Below are 19170 nucleotides of genomic sequence, written 5' to 3' on the forward strand. Positions count from 1 at the left end.
GTCTTTATTTGGACTCTGAACCATGTCGAGTCACAGAAAATCCGTTATAAATCTTTACAAAACTGTAAGTATTACCAAAATACAACATTTTATGATATATCTAAGTAGAAGACAGCATCATGAGCATTGTTAATCATATTCTTTTCAGCTCCTGTATTTAGGGCGAGATTGGCCTCAAGGTTACGACCTTTTTAGAAAAAGATTACACAAAGTTTTTTCTAGAAATAGTGAAGAAACTGATCCTAAGAAAATAGAAATAATGATAAAGCATGGAGAGTTTGTAGTTAAGGAGATTGAAGCATTGTATAAATTAAAAAAGTACAGAACAATGAAACGAAGATATTATGATGATAGTTGAAAGTTTTGTTGTAAAAGGTGTTTTCATATATTTTAATTTTTATTCCAATCAGAATTGTGTAAGTGAATTTTAGGTTTTTACTAGATCCTAAAAGGTTTTTGTGAATAGTTGTATTTTTACAATAAAATTGTAAATGCAATGTTTTATAGGTTTGTCTTTAAAATGCTATGCACAACAAAACTTATACATATGTCAATATAAATAAAATATTCTCTAATCATAATTGTTTTTTTTAAATTAATGGATATAGATGATAAAAATTTAAAAAATAAAACTACATATCTATGTCATTATGTATTATAGACATTTTTTTGTTACATAATATATTGTTTTAGACTAATTAAAATAATAACAGTTAATGTCTTTCTAAATAAAATCTGTAATAACACTAATCAGAACTTTATGAGGCAAGTGATATGAATTTTGCAATATACATATATGTTATATACAATTTGATAATTAACAAATACAACCAAAATTTTATGAAATCTGCATGATTTTTTGCTATTACAAATACTCAGGAATGTACAATGTTTAATATTGTAAAATCAAGCGAGTGCTGGCATTTATTTTTCAACTATAAAGTTACCTAAATGTTAATGAGTATTGTTTGTATTACAGTATATTTTATATGCACATAACTTTCTATGTAATATAATGATTTTGAATAATAATCAAGTATGTTATAATTTAATTTTTAATATTTAGTAGAAATTATGGTCAAGACTCGATTTAGACTGTAAATATAAATTTTCAAATTGGATTATTTAACTAATTTTCTTTTCACATACATTACACAGGAATGAAATTTGTTGAGCCATTTTCAAACATTAATATAACAAGGTTTGAATAGGAAGGTTATAGAGTAAAGATTTCAACAATATAATGAATTCACATGTACTTTATCTTAATAATACGAAATTTATATTATTTATAATGTAAATAGCGTTTTGAATGTCTATATTGTCAATGCTACAGAAACTCCAACGTTTTAGAGGGACGTTTCGAGTTTAAAGATTCTATAATGTTTTCTAATTCAACAGATAATGAAAAGATTAATTAGTTTACGACAAGACAATCATAGAAATAGATTCATATACATTGAATTAGATAACAGTAATAAATATACAAACTAACAAGTTAATTTTATACATAACTTTATATGTTTAAACCGCCTACATGCATGTGATGGTGCAATACTATGTATTCTTTCATAGTCCAACTTACCTACCTCTATGTGTTGTGTTTTTTTAATATAACATGTGATTACATTATATACACAGTAATATAGGCTTCAGATCAACAACATACAAGCAATAGCTAATGCTTTTAACTTCTACCTATTTTATTCACACCAATTTATTCAAGAAAAAGAAAAATTAAAATTAATTTATATATTATTTTTAATAAGATATTTATTGTTGATTGATTTAATCTATAAAAAAACATGTATTGGTACTTATATTTTGACTAAATACCAATTTTATAAGACTATTGGAAGTCTATATATTATCATGACAGAACTATTACTGGCTATTAAAACAACAAATTAGTGTATTATACAATTTATTTAAATAACACGATATCTAGTCATATAAATTGGACTAGCTTCGATGTTATTCTTATATGAGAGTACATTAATATTCTGCCAAATAAATGATTCCCTGAATCAATAATTAATTTGCTATTTAAATTACTGGCGAATAAATATTTATTGAGAATCTTTAATAATGTCATGTTCAGAAAGGGGAACTAGGTACACAGTAGGCCTACAGTTCCTCCAAAGAAAACATTAGAGCAAACCACATAGGACTCAAATTGAACAAGTGCTAACACCAATCTACGTTATAAATGCTGACTACACAAACCTTCTCTTCTTTGGAGGAACGATGCATTTATACTAAAAGGTATCAATACTATAACACTTATAGTAAAATAGAATGTAATAAATTTAACAGGATTCAACTTATTTACATAGCGATTTGTTGTTTTTTTTATGATTTAAACGCTTTTCGTGAGGATTATGTAAACTCACGTTATGTAGGTTAAACCAGATATATACTTTTTTAAACATTTAGCAAGGAACAAGTTCCAAATTGAGTTAATTACAATATTGCCACATCTAGATATTACAAATTAAAGCAATGTTTTATTTAAACAATTTATACATTAACTGGTAAGAAGTTTTATATTTATAGTTTAAGAAACAATACTGATCTTTATAATTTGAACGATATATTATTCTGGTTAATAAATGGCAATAATAAGTAAAAAAAAAAAATAACAACAGGAAATCTCTTAAGGAGTTTAATGGTACGTTATTTGAAATCATTCATTGTTGCGCAATCATTTTCAACAAGATATCAGGAAAATAGATATTTTTTTATTTAGATACAAGATGTTAGATATAGGTTATATTTATCTGTCAGATTAAGCGGTAACAAATAACTCGCTTTGTTATATATTCGAAGCCTACTATCTACGTCAAACCTTTGAAAATACTTTAAAAGAGTTAACAAAATTGGTACAATCAATGGGTTGATAAATGATAAGGCTTTATACTCCGATCTCCGAACTCGTCCATCCGTGAAGTGATACTGCTCCGTGGGTCTGAAATAACAGAAAATTAACATTTAACTTTGGACACTTTAAACCTCCGCGTCATTCAGGCATATACAAGTTAAACAATTGTCTGTATATTGCAATAAAATTAGTGCAAGAGATATCTTCCCTCCCTCTGGTGCTATCTCCTAACAAAGGTTGACAATCATCATAGCTATTTTACCTCTAGACATAAATACTAATATTAAACTGTTAAAATTCGAAATTAAAATCTTAAAATTGGAAATTGAATGAGTATGAACATCGAAAATATTACCGTATTTTGAGTCTTGTTTAACCGACCTTGATGCTCTTAATCCTTCTTCTCGCCATCATCAGGGTCCTTGAGGGTGTGCCACTGGGCGATAGGTCGCCGCGGGCTAGCCAGCATGTCTGACCAGTGACGTAGCTCCGTGCCTGACGCGTTGTAGCCCAGCACCACCTTGCCGATGGGCTCCGAAGTACCGATGCGATCGTAGTCGACCACCGTTACCACTAGATTCACTTTCTGTGACATTTAAGAAAGTTATCATATCTTTAGCGTTAGGTGAGTGAAGCTGGCTAGCTAATTGCTAGTTACTACGGGAGTTCGAAGCCTAAGTATGAATTTTAACTGCCATATGGATTTCAACTATACAAAATCATATTATTTTCGGTGGTGTGATTTTGAAGGTTTAATGTGAAGTATATGAATATGAAAACTTCCATCTACGGAATTTATAACTTTGTGATTTGTGTTAATGTATAATAAAAAATGTAATGAAATAAAATATACAAGCAATATTATCTGGTGGTTAAGATATTGTGAAAATTATAAACTTAAGCATGTTGCTATTTAATAGTTCTATTAAAATAAATTAAGGAAATTAATTTATAGTGCTAAAATAAAAAAAAAAATTATAATGAAATCTTCGGGAATGAAGAAGAATAAGTAGTATAATGAATCCTAGAAATGAAAAAATATTCCGACGCCCCGGTGCGCCGTACGAACTTACATGACAATAAAATAATCAATACTAATTTAATTGGACGGGATCTTGAAGAATTTATATATGAACTAATACTTTTGTATGCACAAGTTCATGCAAAAAGCACATATAAAACATATACCACAAATCGAATACACATAAAGAAGGACGTACTTACTTTTGGACATTTTTCTTACCTCTGCTTTAGTGTTTAGGGTTCAAAATAAAAATGGATATGGCAACTACAAACTAAGGATTAAAGATAAACTAAATGTAAATAGATGAAATTATAGAAGAAGAAATACAGAAGAAGAAAGAGGGACTGGATTCCTCAAACCATAAGTAATTACAATTTGAAGTCACCAAAATTATAATGCAGTTACGAGGGGAGATTGTCGAACACCACTTTGTATGGAGTTTTATCGGATTTCATATAACGCAAAGCAAATATATTTAAACCGACAAATAAATAAAAACCTCCATCTGTAACGTACTTACGGCTGGAGGTCAACATTCAATATGAATCAAGTATAAATAATGTTGCTTTGAATTATACAAATTAAAAGGATAAATATGGTTCAGGAAGATTTGAAATAATTTTTATAAATCTACAGAGAATCAACAGAATTATGGCAAAGAAATGCAATGTCTGCAAATATGGGTTATTTAGAGTGTCACAGAAGTGTTTTGCAGGACAAAGGCAAAGGACAGGCGGGTTTGGATGTAAGTGGTGGTAAGTCCAGTATCACAACAATTAGTACACAACACCAATACGCATGTTACAGGCAACTTCGAATGACGGAAGCAAACGACAAGTAAAGCGATTATCCCTTCCTCCAAATAAAAGCCTAAAACTAAACAATGATTCACGTTAGAACAAAATTGCGCAACAAATATTCTCTGAATTTCATCAAGTCGTCCATTTTGCATCTTGTATAGACATGAAATAGTTTAATGGCCGCCATGTATGGCATTCCATGATTTAGGCGTTCATTTGGAATGAGATGCATGTAAGGCATTAACTGCTATCCACATTCGAGACCGCACCGTACCATGCGACGTAACACTGATTTTTTTTAATCTCGGCTCGCACCTGTATTTGTTCGAATGGTACTTCAAAAGTAAATGACTCGTTGTAATAGGGATTCAGTGTGCATTTCTTGATACTTGTTTTCTTCTTCTTGAGACGTTTGCCGTTTTGCATTAGTGCTATCTTTACGTACGGATCTGTTGTCACATGTCGATGCGTCCGGATATGAAAAAAATATTTCTATATTAGACAATAATAATACAATAATTATTAGTGTTGTATATACAGATGGAATGAGATCTTATATGTTACTACTGAACCTATAGCAGGACTAGTTTAAATTATGATAAGTGTACTAAAGTCAACCCACTAGACTAGACTACCCATACAACTGGGAAACATGAATTTATAATAAACGTATGTATGTATATGATTTTTTCTAAATTTTATCATGTTTGTTTTGTGAAATATATGTTGTATGCAGTAATGTATCTTAAGTGAAAATAAGTTTATGTTCAAGTGCATATTTAGTTTATAATATAAACCATGAGTTGAATGTATTTGGAAAGCTCTGAGTGCGTGCTTTGCGCTGTGATATTTACTAACATAGTGTAAGGGAAATATGTAAGCTTTATTAGCCTTTGTTTGGATCATTATTTAGATAGCATTCTCAAAGCCAACATTTCATCAATAGCAATATGTTTAAAACATTTTTAGTGGTTTGTATGCTTAAATATTTAAAAAATAACGATATACTAAGTTATACGTTTACTAAACTAGTTTATGTTAGAAATAATGATTGTTATGAAATGTAATTGTCTACTCATGCATATTTTGCAAGCTTTAATCAAATGTACAATTTAATATAAGGATAAGTTACCCTAAATTCCCTGAAATTAGACATCAAGTGTTATAAAGTGTAGTCACGATGTTGCGAGTATCAGCTAATTTAAGGCGGTTAAAAGGAAAGAGGTTACCTGATAGACCACCAACGTCCATCTTCTTCAAGTTCTTGGCTTCCAAAATGACAACAGTCAGTTTTCCAGCGGTCGGTACATACCGCAACGAGAAACATATGTCTCCCAACTTGTTGTCCTGAAAAACATATTCCGATACGTGCATTACTATTACAAACACCCTCTGAATAATGTACACTTTTATCTGTATGATCTTCATTTGTCTAATAATTGAATTAAACCACACTGAATGTTTGTGTTTAATATTCTATTTGTGATTGTAAGATGTATTATTTATTGAAATCAAATATAAAACCTATCCATTTGTATGTGTAAATTAAATATTGGTACAGTAGGATTTGGATAGTGAATAATTTGGAAGAAAGAGTTAGGATATTGTGTAAGGAATCCATAGCGTTGAGAGTCGGATCAGATAAGCTAAATGTAACACATATAAATATACTGGGTATCAAATCGCGGCTTAGGGCGGATAAGGGCATATAATTTGTTAAAAACACAAATCAAAACCAACAATAGCTTTGTGTGGGTCTTCTAAAAGCGTTGTCATGGGTTGCTCAATCGGCACAGATTTTCGAAACGCATGTGAATGTTTTGTCATGTTTGATTTTGTGTAAATATTGCCGATTGTCGTCGTTTTATCGAAAAACTGTGCGGATGTTCGTGCTCGGGATGGCATAGCCAAGATAGTGTCGGGTTTAGGTAGCCTTTTGGGTTATGGAGTTTGCAACTAGTCAGTCAACCGTAAAATGTATCATTTGACGAACATTTTCATAGCGTTACATATAACGTTTTAGCACATCGACGTCAATCCATCTAAAAAACATGAAATAAAACACGGTACATAAACTTTCCAACAAAACACTATAGGATTAACAAAAATCAACTTCACATCAAACCTAAAACATATCTTTATGAAGCAGTTTCCCGCTGACACAAAATATATTGGTAATACTCTGTCATAACATTACGATCTGTTGCCGAAATGAAGCCAATGTCTTTGCACTTTAACACCCAGCTCAAATCATCAAATGGTAATGATGTATGCTCACCTTCGCAGCGATCCCTCAACTCTGTACATTAATAGCGACCTTATTTACCTTAAATGTACATTTAAATTAAAATATTTACCTATATTATCTATTCCGCAATAAGACCAACCATTTTAGGAACAGATCGCAATTATCTAATAGCAGCTATGTAAGTACACATATACATACATATAAATATTACAGGTAGGTATATAATCCTCTAAAGAAGTAACAAAGTAATAAGTTTTAGAAGAAGTAAAAGTTGAAAAGGAGAACCTTTTTTGTTTAACCTCTTTAGAGGAGAGATCGTTATACTACACATCAATACACTTATAAAGGTCGGTACATCACACTAGGAAATAAACAAAGCTACGGGGTGAATGCAATAGCTGGTGGTATTAAATGATAGATATAACTTGGTTATTTAGTTGAAAATTATCTTTTCATTCATCAAAAAAATGAGATTGCTTTCAACAATTGCTGAGAAAAATATCTGCATTGCAATTTCATTATGCAGAGATAAAAAACTACAACTCATTATGTGTTCTCTGTAAATATAAAATATATAAGACAAAAATGTTACTATTGTCTGGCACGTTTCTCCTTTTGTCCACCAGATGGCGATCTGTAACATACTTGGAATAATATAAATTGTATGTTAAGCATTTTTATTGATTGGGAATTTGCTTAAATTTAATATGAATACATTATGTTATTATATACAATGTATTGAGTAAACGGGATGATTGCGAAACTTTTACTTATTTAACTGTTTACATAAGCTGTAATATAGCACAAGTATTTTGTGATTATTTTTTTATATTTGACAAATATAATGGGAAAGATAATTTTGTTAGCATCTTTTTAAGGTACAACTTGCGTAAGATGAAACGCTATAGCCAAATCGAGTGCAAAAACATAATGTTAACAATTCGTGTGCTAGGGTACTGTCACGTACAAAAGTACTTATGAAATGTCATTTGTTTTTCGAATATTTTAAAAAGATAACTGACTGTTTATTGATTTATTAATTTTTGATAACAAATGACAGTCCAAGGTATAAAAGGATTGTGAACGACCTGCATGCATCATTCCCCAGCCGCAATATAAACTAAATAAAGTGTTGGATGGAACAAATAAAAGATAAAAGAAAATAATATGGTATGATGGGTGACAAAAGGTAAGGTGACCAAAGATTCCTGGAACTATCTGGTTTCAATTCCAATGTTGAAATATACACCTATACCAATAACCTAACATTTATACAACTCATGAAATAACGTATGCTATGTTACTAATCATGTTCCAATTATTGTGTATTTATAACATCAACGAAACGTATTTGTTATACATTTATATTACATCTTGATGTGTCTCAAAATAATACTTACGTGAATGATCATTTCGTTTTTGAAGCGGCATGCAAGATTGTTCAGGACACAATCAAACACAGCCAAGCAGAGCAGAGAAAATATGGAGAAAAAGAGAAAAAAACCAAGTAAATACATTTTTGTCGTCGAAATTAATTTTTTTCCCGGAAAAATAAATGACGACTCATTTGACGGAGGTATCTTGACAGGTTGGAAATAAAAAGAAAATGTTTAAGAATAACATGATACTGGTTTAACAGTTTTGTCAAGAGCCCTCAGCTTTGAAAAGTGCAGAGAATTTAAAAAAAAAGTAGACCATTCTTTCAATTTTTTGTAATGTTTTTCGTGTATTTTTTCTTATAAACGAATTAGTTAAAGATCCAAAATCTTTGAAAGAATGGTATATTATCGAAAATAATGCTGATCTGCCAAAACAAATCCATCGATCGTATAAATAAATGTATATGTCTGCATAAAATACAATGTGATATAGTGAATTGTGGAAGGCGTAAGAATGGCTGTATCAGTGGGTGTGTTTTGTCAGTTAGCTTAAGCTAAGAAAAAAAAAAGATAAAATTGTCTCTTAGTCGATTTTGCGCTTACATGTATTTCTTTGCTTTGTTGCCTTATTACTATACTGTGCATGAGACCATGTTATATATCTACCTTATGTACCTATTTATTAGTTTGTGTACATACTATATATTGTTGATGTGACCTGGGTGTCTATTGTTAACATATTCGTATGTAGTTAACATTTACTATTTATGTTAAAGTTTAGAATTTCTTTCATTTAGTACATCTTATAAGATGTAACGTTATGTATTGCTCCATTTAGTGTTTTTATTAAAACTTTTTAATTTATACACTTAATTTAGAACAAACTATAATTTTACTGTAGTCTTTTAGCTGGTAGCTAGTTGATTTATTAATTAAATCGTAAACCTAAAATATACTAAACCCAAATGATTAAATTACCACTCCGAAGATAACATCTTTCGCTGAAAAGTAAAACTTTATTATTATTATCCTAAAAAATTAAAGTATAGCAAGTTAAAATTAAGCAGATAACCCTTTTACCTTAAAAATACAATTAAACAGAAACAAAAGAAATTTACTGTAGTTATATTTCGAAAAAAAAAATATTATTTTTGTTCTTTTTTTGTTACTGTTTTTATATCGCACCTGTCCACCTTCGCCTTCGACGCTCTGCAGCTCGCGCCACTCTTCAATAGTCTGTGCCAAGTCCACCTGGCACAGCGGCACCTTTACCTCACCGATCTGGTCGTGCTTCGAGAAACGATCGAAGTCGAAAATGGCGAACACCAGAGTTTTATTCATCGCGTCCGCGTATGGTACGTTCTGTACAAATATCAAATTGAAAATAAAGTCATTGAATCACTTACCACAATGGGTAATGAAATCCTCATTTATTATGTCAAGATAACAAATGTTCAATTAGTATTGAGCCTCTTTTCGAATCTTAATTATAATAATTCATCCTTTCAAAACCCCCCGAACATTAAAGTAACTCTATTACAATAGGGTATTAAACGATTTACCTTGAAGACGAAAGTCTCATTGAATACGGGACTCAAAGTTTTCCGATGCACTTTTGTTTCGAACTTCTTCTTCTTGTCAGGCAGCAGGTACACCTTGACGTAAGGATCCGAAGTGCCGCCCATGTCCAAAGCAGGAAGTTCCTCAGCTTGTATCACGGTCACCGATAGACTGTTACTATTAAAGTCGTACTCCAGCTGAGGGACAAAACTTCAATGTAAACCTTTATGAAAATGATTCACATGATGAAACTAATGTGATAGTTCTGCAGTACAGAAAAACATACGAAAAAAAAACAAAAAATAGATACTTGCAATACGATGAAAACAAAACATTCTATCCACCGCCAAATTTACTTTTACCTTACCGTATCTTATTGTAAAAAGGAGTGTAAAATCTTATAAACGCAGTCTTCACAGTCAAAATGGTATACGTAAAAATAAACATACAGACGAATTGGGTCCCTCCTTCTTTTGGGAAGTCGGTCAATAATATATGGAATACAATATGTATGAAACAAATAAATGAATTGTTATATGAACAATAAATATATAAGAAATACATACAGTGTCTCAGTCCCTGTGTGCAGAAAACTAGTTACCTTGTACTGGAGCTTGCCTAACTTCTGTTCCTCCTTCTTGGAGTCTCCATCATCAGGCTCCTCAGCGTTCTCCGTGAGCTCCTCCATGTCCGGCTGAACCTACATGCACGTCCCGCGGCAAACTTTATGTGAATAGCTTATAACTTACATGTAATGAATCCAAACACCTTTAAGTAAAGGCCAAGATGTAAGAATTAAAGTGATTGAGGTACTGGTAGATGTCTTTGTATGCGTTCAAATGATTTAATTATTGCTGCCTTAGAATTTTGCTAAATTTGTATGAAAATGAAATTTAGCTTAGTCCTCCATATTGTTGTTACTCTAATTAAGATTGGATTAAATTAGATTTTTTTTTCTTTACAACTGTTTTGAACCTCTCTTGTAAATGTCATGGCTGCTCCGATCAAGAAAGGCCAAAGTGCTAATTGCCTAGTATTTTTCCAACCTCTTTTTAAAGGGTTAATGTGTAATTAAAAAAACGTTACTGATGAATTTTATGGCATTTATGTTACAAGTAATTGAAGTTAGTTGGAGTTTTGTGGCTTTTCTTCTTTAAATGTTCACACGTTACCTTCTCCTTGTACGCGGAGCCGAGAAGCTGGACGGACTTAAAGTCAACACCCTTCATCCCCTTCTTGCCGTCCTTCGAGCGTCGCTTGCGGAAACATCGCCGGATGCAGCAGAAGCATATGCTCAGGATCACCACGCCAATGCCTGTTAAAAAAAATACTGCATATTTACTGAGAACTTGAATTTTTTAAAAGCAGTGCACTTTAATGTATTGTACAATGTTAGTAAATTAAAAAACTTAATTATTTAGTTATTTCACATGATTTATTTATTCTGTACCATAATGCTAAATATGATAAGAAAATTACGATAAAGATTCTCATAGGGTCCCCACAATATCTGGGATATTTTACATTACGTTATATCTTTTACATAATTGTCAATAATAAAAAATAAACCAACTCACCAACAAGGATAGCAACCAGCTGCCATGTCTCCATGTTCAGTCTGTGCGCTACCTCCGCGGCGACCTTCTCAGCTGTTGACTCCTGGGGGACTGTCGTGGAGGATACCGCGGCAATAGTGTCTGCCCCAGTGCCGGTTACAGGCGGCGCGAATGCTAAACGTAAAGAAATCATATACTGATACTAATAATTTAAATAACAATAATAGATTCATTTCTTAATTGTATGTTTATGGGGTTGAAATTCTGAAGATGAATTATTTTGTTATACATACAATGTTTAGAATTATTTGCATTACAGAACACAAATTAGCAAAATAATTAAATTGGTATATCTAAAAAGGGATAATGCCAAAGCCCTAAGGCAACTGTTATTGCGATTAAAGATGACTGCATTTGTTTATAAAATACATACCCGAAGTTTTGATGCGGATTGATTTAGTTAAGAATGAGTTAACATTTTAGGTTATATTAACAATTTTGTGTTAATATTCTTACTCATAACTATTAGAAAATGTTTATTAAATGTTTAACATGTTCAAGTAAAAATTAACGAAAATCAACTGTTATGATGTTTTTAACCACAACATTTTGAATTTAATCCAATAACCATTATTTTTCAATCATTTAAATAATAGTATACCCGGAGCCGATTACAATAAGAAAAGAACCATTGTCTTGTAACTACACAATCTTAATATGAAATTGTTTTTTTTTAATATTCCAGCACCATAGGAAACTAAAATTTTTTCCGACTCATTTAAATATGTCACTCACAAACTCATAAAACATTCATAATCAACGTCGGACACATCGGGCCTCGCCCACGCATTAGAATATTTCCTATGAAACGCGGATAAAAATAATGTCCTTGACTTTAGATGTACTACTGTCGTGTCAGAAGTTCATTGTTATATTAGAAAAAATCGGATAGATATATAAATTATGAGCCATGAAAAACAAATGGCACTATACGAAGATTAAATGTTTGAGTAAATCCTCTAAAAATAGTAATACATGAATATTTAAGTCGACCTAGAAATAAGCATATCAAAGCAACTACAAAATATCAAATTATCAGTAACGCTGTCAGAAAATTGATCTCTTTTAAATAGCTTTAATCCGTTTACAAAAATCAAATCTTCTCTTCTCGTTGTTCTTTATGCTTAAATGATCAACATAAACGTTTATTCGTTAAGAATCTTCGATTAAAAAATCGTTTAAAGACTGTTCAAGATGTGAAAATAAAATATGTTAACAATTTCGTATGCATTGAAAGATTTCAAGATAAGTTTAAAATGGTTACTTGAGGAGGCGTTGGATGGCGACATCGCGCTAGGTTTCACCGTTGAAGTCAAGTTGTCCGCTTGGCGGCGCCACCGCAGCACCGCTCCCCGTAATGGCGACATCTCTGCAACCAAATGTCAAAATTTAATAATCAATTAATAATTGTCAAGTTTAAGATTATTCTATCACACAACGGACACTGAAAGGAAAAAAAAATAAAATTATTGATTGTTGAAGACTTATGTTAGTAATATTTGACAATAAATCTGAACAATTTATTTTTGAGGGCATTTATAAAGTCATAAGAAAACAAAGCATAAAGTAGGATTTTGTCATTGGAAATAAACTAAAACTATCCAAATAACACTATTCTTAAATCTAGTGAGACTGTTAAGGGTCTATACAATTTTAATAAAATCAATATTTTTTCATGTAAAAATTACTCCAGTTTCAGAGATGGTAGTTACATAAAAGATTTCTTTTCCAGTAATTAATTAAATCAATAGTTTTGATTCAAGTCTAAAGGTTCTTCATTTGTTTTCTAAGCATTTTATGTTCGTCTCGTTTCCGTATCGCGGAAATAGTAGGTAAGAAAATGTGGAGGCTAAGGAAAATGAACCGAGAATTATAAATCTAAGAGTTCGTCACTGAAATCTGAAGAAGAAACTGACCTTATTTTATGTCCCACCAAATCAGTAATGATCACGAACACTTTAAATGCTAATAATTTTCGACAGTCACTTTTCGCGAGTTTCGCTCATTTCTTACGGATTTAAAATTCGAATGATGGCTTAGTTCTGTACTGAAGCCAGGATGGCGGAGTTGCGCGCGCATTCGATCGATCGCCGCTGCGCGCAGCGATGTTCCCACATACCCGACACACGAACGGTGACGATGTTTACGTCACAAGTTGCGTACATTGACGAGTTACCTTTTACCCACGACCATTGAATGGGCGTCGATCATAACTCAACGTGAAATGTATGTGTCGAAATAAATTTTAACAAGACTTTCATTATGATCGATACATGCCTTTCCATAAGTAGTTCTTGTAAATTCTTGTAACCCAAATAAGCTTTGATAAATTTATGTAATAGACTAAACCTGAGGATTTTCTATCTATTTCTTTCTCGGAGATAAACAACTTAATGTTAACAATTAAATAAAGTACTAGTACAGTCAACACGAACATTGATAGATGTAAAAAATATCTTTCAATGTAATTTAATTTTATAATCTACACGTAAATATAATTAAGAGTGGTTCAAGGAGAAATATGTGTATGCACTTAGCAGTGTTCAGGAGTTCAATGGCAAGGTAAGCATTTACGTTGGTTTTAAAAACCTTCAACCTAACCACACGTTCTACTTTTAAAAGAAAGAAAATAAAGGTTGACATATACGGAATGAAGTCCGAAGTCCGTGTACATTATAGGAAGTTTGAAAGTAGCGCCAGTGGTGGAGAAATTGAGACGCAAAAGTTTAGCGTGGTATGGACATGTTATGCGACGAAACGATGTGGACATAAACCAGAAAGTGTTAAGATTGAATGTGGATGGCTACAAAGGTAGAGGAAGACCGAAGAAAGTATAGATGGATTGTGTGAAAGAGGATATGCTTAAGAAAGGAGTGGATTCAGATGTGACGGCTGATAGAGATGTATGGAAGAGCAGTACATACTGTGCCGACCCTCCGTAAGGGATAAGGGCAAGTGGATGATGATACACGGACTGAAGTCCCTGAGACATCTGCGATACCGACAGCTCAAGTAATAATTCAGCTATAGTACGATAGAAGAAATCTTTACAATAATATTCATGAAATGCGTGTTTATTAGTTATTCGGATACTTAAATGGCTTGTGTTTACCATTTCTATGTGGTACCTTTTTATTCCTGAAACTGCCGAATCGGCAAAAAATAACTAACTATAACATATAAAAATAACTATAACATACATGTATTAATATACATAGTACAAACCTATAAGAAATTATTACGTACCTATAATTAAATAGCCTATGTAAGGACTACCATAAAGTCTGCTTTTAAATCTACGCCTACTGCGCAAGACATCACCTTTGCCAAATAATCATTTATTTGGTACAGAGAGCTCGAGTTGTACTTTGAAACTGTGTCAAGTTTTTCTTTTAGCTCAGTACCTCTTGAACGCCTTGTTATGTCTGCTGTTGGCAAAAATGTACCATAATTCTGTCTAGATACAACATAAATTGCAGTAGCGTTATTTGGTAATTTATTTGTTTTACTTTAAGCATTAATAAAAAATATTTAATACTAGCTGTTCCCGTGCGCTTCATCCGCATGAAATTATGAACATTTTATTTTATTGTTTACATTTGTCAAATTATCAATAACAAATGTCAAAATGACATGACATGACACACCATGACAACCTTGCTTTCTTAATGTTGGTAGCAACTTATGGTCTCTTTCCCACATTAGGGTTTTTACGCAAAATATTTACCCCCTGAGTATAATGGCGTGGAAATATATAGCTTAAAGCGTGACGTAGTAAGTGTAGGGCTTTTTATTAAATAAAGAATTATTTAAAAAATACGCTGTACTTGCTGACGTCTTAGGCAACAAAGAACTGTGTGTTTACGCTTTATTATAATAGTATAGACTAGTATAATTATATACAATGGATTTTTCACTATTCAGTCTAGTTAAGATTTTGCCCGTCTAATAGAAGGGTTTTTGCGAGCATGACAATGCTGTTATCTTCCTAATTCCATTTGATTTTTTATTTTCTGCAATTTTAATTCATTTGTTAACATTTTCTCTATAACAAACACTTGTTAATTCTCGAATGTGCTACATTATGATATAACTTAACTCATCTTAAGTCACAAAGAGTTATGTTATATAATTTATATTGACCTCTATTAGCTAAACTGTATGCAGCTTAGGTTAAGTAGAATGAATAAAGGCACGGTGACTTTGAAGAAGCACTTGTATAACTTGGTCTTTTAACGCTACGAGCGTAGACACGTAAGCATTTTCAAGGTCACTATATCGAGAAAGCATAATAAACTTTGCTAACACGTAATGAAAATTATTCAATAAGTTTCTTTTATTACAGTAGTTTGCGTGAAATTGTGTGATAAAAGATTAATTCGATAAAAACATAAGAAGAAAATTCTGCACGGTTTTTGCTCCTTTTTTATCATGTTTAAACTAGTTTGACCACAATCCCATCTAGATTAAAATGAAGATGGATGGTATGGTACGCGCTATTCAGTTGGCTAATTCTTGCTTTTAGACTAACTACTATGTATCAAGATTAAGGTATAAGATGTATGAAAGTGTATATTTGGCTTGACAGATTTAACAATATTTTGCGTAGAGAATCTTTTTTTTTATTAGAAATTAGTAATTTACTTTTTACAGTCACCCAGTAGCGGAACGCTTTTGTATTCGCAAAATTCAAGCGGTTTTTTTATTTCAAGGGTAATTTTATTTCTTGACACCGTTAAGTATAGCATATGATAATCCTTGAGGAGTTACATTTATTCTAGGTATCAGATATCAATTTATAATGCTAATACTGAAGAATATTCCAGATAGCTATTAAACTTTTAAATCATCTCATGAACGTAGGAGGGTACACGTTTTTCTCCGCCCACATAGATTCAGCGATGCATATAAAATGCTTCGGAGAAATTTCCAGACATTATCGATGATTCTAGAAACGTGGAACAAAGAAAACAAAATGTTGAACAATATAAACTTGGTAATTATTTTAATTTGCAAGGATTCTTAATTATAGCTAACGATAGTAATTCAAGTGTATAAAAATTGTAACAATTTTTTAATTGAAAACAAGAGGGATTCAAATAAATCAGTTTAGAGTGGACATTACAAACATAACGCCAGTTGTCACAACGTAAAATCATGGATTACAGTTTGGTACGTGCTGTCACGTCTATTGATACATGTTGAATGTCTTTGTCAGTCCGATAGTTTAAATTAATGTATCTACGTTCTCACACTTTCTATCAGTGACAATATAAACTATCACACGACATCTTAACATACTGTTTGAATTCATATTTAAAAACTTCTATTGTACCGTATGAATGCATACAATTGTATACTTAAGATGGTTCTTAACTTGCTCACGTGAAAGTATAAACGCTAAGCAAAATGGTTTGTTAGGACAGAGCAAAATACTTACGAAATTTTACGAAACTTTGGAATACGAAAGTTTGTTATGTTTTTAAGGTTTCCCAGCTTTTAGTTTAATATTACAAGGTTGCAAAAGTTTTGATCGATTTGAGAAGTTTGTAAAAATAATGTTTAATAGTCTATATTTTTTACTCAAAATTATTTTTTAATCATATACATTTCCACCATCAAAATACCAACGAAAACAAATATCTTCATCTCACTCACTCTCTCAGTAAAATCTGTGATGGATAACAGTTTTTGTACGAAACATTATAAACACACGACAATAAAACCCTTTGGGAATTTAATACTTCAGACATCCACCAAGACTTTAAGAACGTAAAGAATGGCCGACATTCTTCATAAAGCGCACGAGTTTATTTCAAATTATTTCAGGTCTACTCTCGCTATAAAAGACTCTGAAATGAAGTGTGAAAACTGTGTTTCCTGCAATGAACGTGATATTTTTCTAAGTTTTTTTTTCATTTCGTTAGCAAGTTCAACATGGCTACTAAACATGTGAATACTATCAAAACATTAGGTAAGTAAATTTCAATTGAAATTCTGATTGTTTTTTTATAGATAAGCATGGCTTTGACTTTGAATGCCACACTCAGAGTTACTAGAGACCCGTAGTATAGTTCTAATATCAGTAAAGCTGTTAGACAATAAATAAAAAGTTTTATTTCTCGGATCAAATAATTAATTATTTTGGTTTCACTTTGATTTTAATCTACATTTAATACTTACCTGGAAGAAATTGAATTACAAAGTTTGTTATTGCAAAAGTTAGGTAACTACTCTCGAAACGACGCACGTGTTCAAATATTTGTAATATTGTATCGAGTTAAAAGAAATTAACATTAGGTGCGTGCATACGTGCGTGCGGAAACGTGACGAATTGGAGTATTTGCTTCTGTATTGGTGTGGATTCGAAAATGATTTAATCAAATGTAAAGGAAGTGCTCTAAGCGCTAGATTAAGTTATTGGTAAAGTGATGGTATATCTATTTTTTAAATTATAAGCAAAAAAAAAAAAATAACACCAATATATTATTTGCAAGAATATCAAATATCTTCGAGCAAGTTTGCTTGTTCTACCAAAAGTTCGAACCGTCTATAGTGCAAAAAACATCACTTTCGAAGGAGCACAACTTTATGACAAACTACTGTCTTCTATTAAAAATGTAAAATAACTCAATTTATTTAAATCAATGGTATCGGCGAATATCGGCGACAAGCAATGTTTTATTTTTTTTATAACATAAGATGGCAAACGAGCAAGCGGCCACCTGAATTCGCCAAAATGGCGAAGCGACCGCTGCCCGTCGACATCTGCAATTGCAGATGCTTTGCCTACATATATCCGACGGAGGAGGAGACGCACATAAAGAGGATATTTCCTCTTCCTATGCTTCTACTCCACTGTCGACTCAACTTTCCCTTCCCATCCTCTCCTTATGAGAAAAGGGTGGAAAGGGAAAGGGACCAAAATTAGGACTCCGGCACCACTCTCATCAGACGAAATGCGGAATTGCTTCCACTTCACCCCTTTTTTCTGTGTGGTCGTGGTATTACAGCGGGCGAGCTGACCCATTCGTGCGAAGATGATAAAGCGGGCTCTACCACTGTCGAAATGTATTATAAATACAGTATTCTCATGTAAGTGACTGTACATGATATTCTATTTTTGCGAATAAAGATCATTAAACTTTAAACCTATAAAAAAGACTTTATAAGTCACCCCGTCCGAGTAGGTAGAATATTTTTAATAGATGCAACATAAAATACGCTATCAAACCCGCACTAAATAGCGAAGGCGTTAAAAATAATCGTTTATGCAAATTATTCAGAAAAAAACGTATTCATGGTATATTGCGTCGTTTCTTGTCAAGTATTCGATATGTTAAAAGCTTTTGTGCACGTCACGACCTCATTTTCATTCACGACAAATATCTTACGCTAGAAAACACGTACTTTTTGGCAAATATCACTTTGTATATATCCAGCAAAGACATTTTAAAAGCATTTACTTACATTTATAGATCTGGACAAATTATACGAGATAATCTTTTTGTAACGATTTATCCAAATTATCAATCACCATTTTCTTTAGTCACGCGCAAATCATGCCAAATTTTCTTATTATACTAGTACTAACTTGCACCCGCGACTCCGTCCACGTGGAATTAAAAAAAAAACAAAAGTGAGTAGCCTATGTGTTATTCC

At 32.0% G+C, this 19170-nt stretch overlaps 1 protein-coding gene across 6 annotated transcripts in view; it reads right to left on the reverse strand.

Annotated features, from left to right (window-relative positions):
- Nucleotides 1–1877: 1877 nt before the first annotated feature.
- Nucleotides 1878–19170, reverse strand: part of LOC106102039 (synaptotagmin 1) — a 20383-nt gene continuing 3090 nt past the window's right edge. Inside the window, exons 1-11 of one of the 6 annotated variants that reach the window (XM_013281433.1) lie at nucleotides 13425–13513; nucleotides 12773–12877; nucleotides 11470–11622; nucleotides 11065–11207; nucleotides 10494–10592; nucleotides 9895–10089; nucleotides 9518–9694; nucleotides 5935–6052; nucleotides 5021–5154; nucleotides 3263–3467; nucleotides 1878–2968 (exon numbers count right to left, since the gene is read on the reverse strand). In XM_013281433.1, the coding sequence (XP_013136887.1) occupies nucleotides 3273–3467; nucleotides 5021–5154; nucleotides 5935–6052; nucleotides 9518–9694; nucleotides 9895–10089; nucleotides 10494–10592; nucleotides 11065–11207; nucleotides 11470–11622; nucleotides 12773–12875 (1317 nt within the window). In that variant the 5' untranslated portion in view covers nucleotides 12876–12877; nucleotides 13425–13513 and the 3' untranslated portion in view covers nucleotides 1878–2968; nucleotides 3263–3272. Of the gene's footprint in view, nucleotides 2969–3262; nucleotides 3468–5020; nucleotides 5155–5934; nucleotides 6053–9517; nucleotides 9695–9894; nucleotides 10090–10493; nucleotides 10593–11064; nucleotides 11208–11469; nucleotides 11623–11881; nucleotides 11991–12772; nucleotides 12878–13424; nucleotides 13514–19170 lie in introns of those variants that run through there. The other 5 variants (XM_013281436.1, XM_013281434.1, XM_013281435.1 and 2 more) reach the window with 5 other exon arrangements.

Source organism: Papilio polytes, unplaced genomic scaffold (genome assembly GCF_000836215.1).
Source record: "Papilio polytes unplaced genomic scaffold, Ppol_1.0 DF823934.1, whole genome shotgun sequence".
In the NCBI taxonomy this organism is placed as follows: domain Eukaryota; kingdom Metazoa; phylum Arthropoda; class Insecta; order Lepidoptera; family Papilionidae; genus Papilio; species Papilio polytes.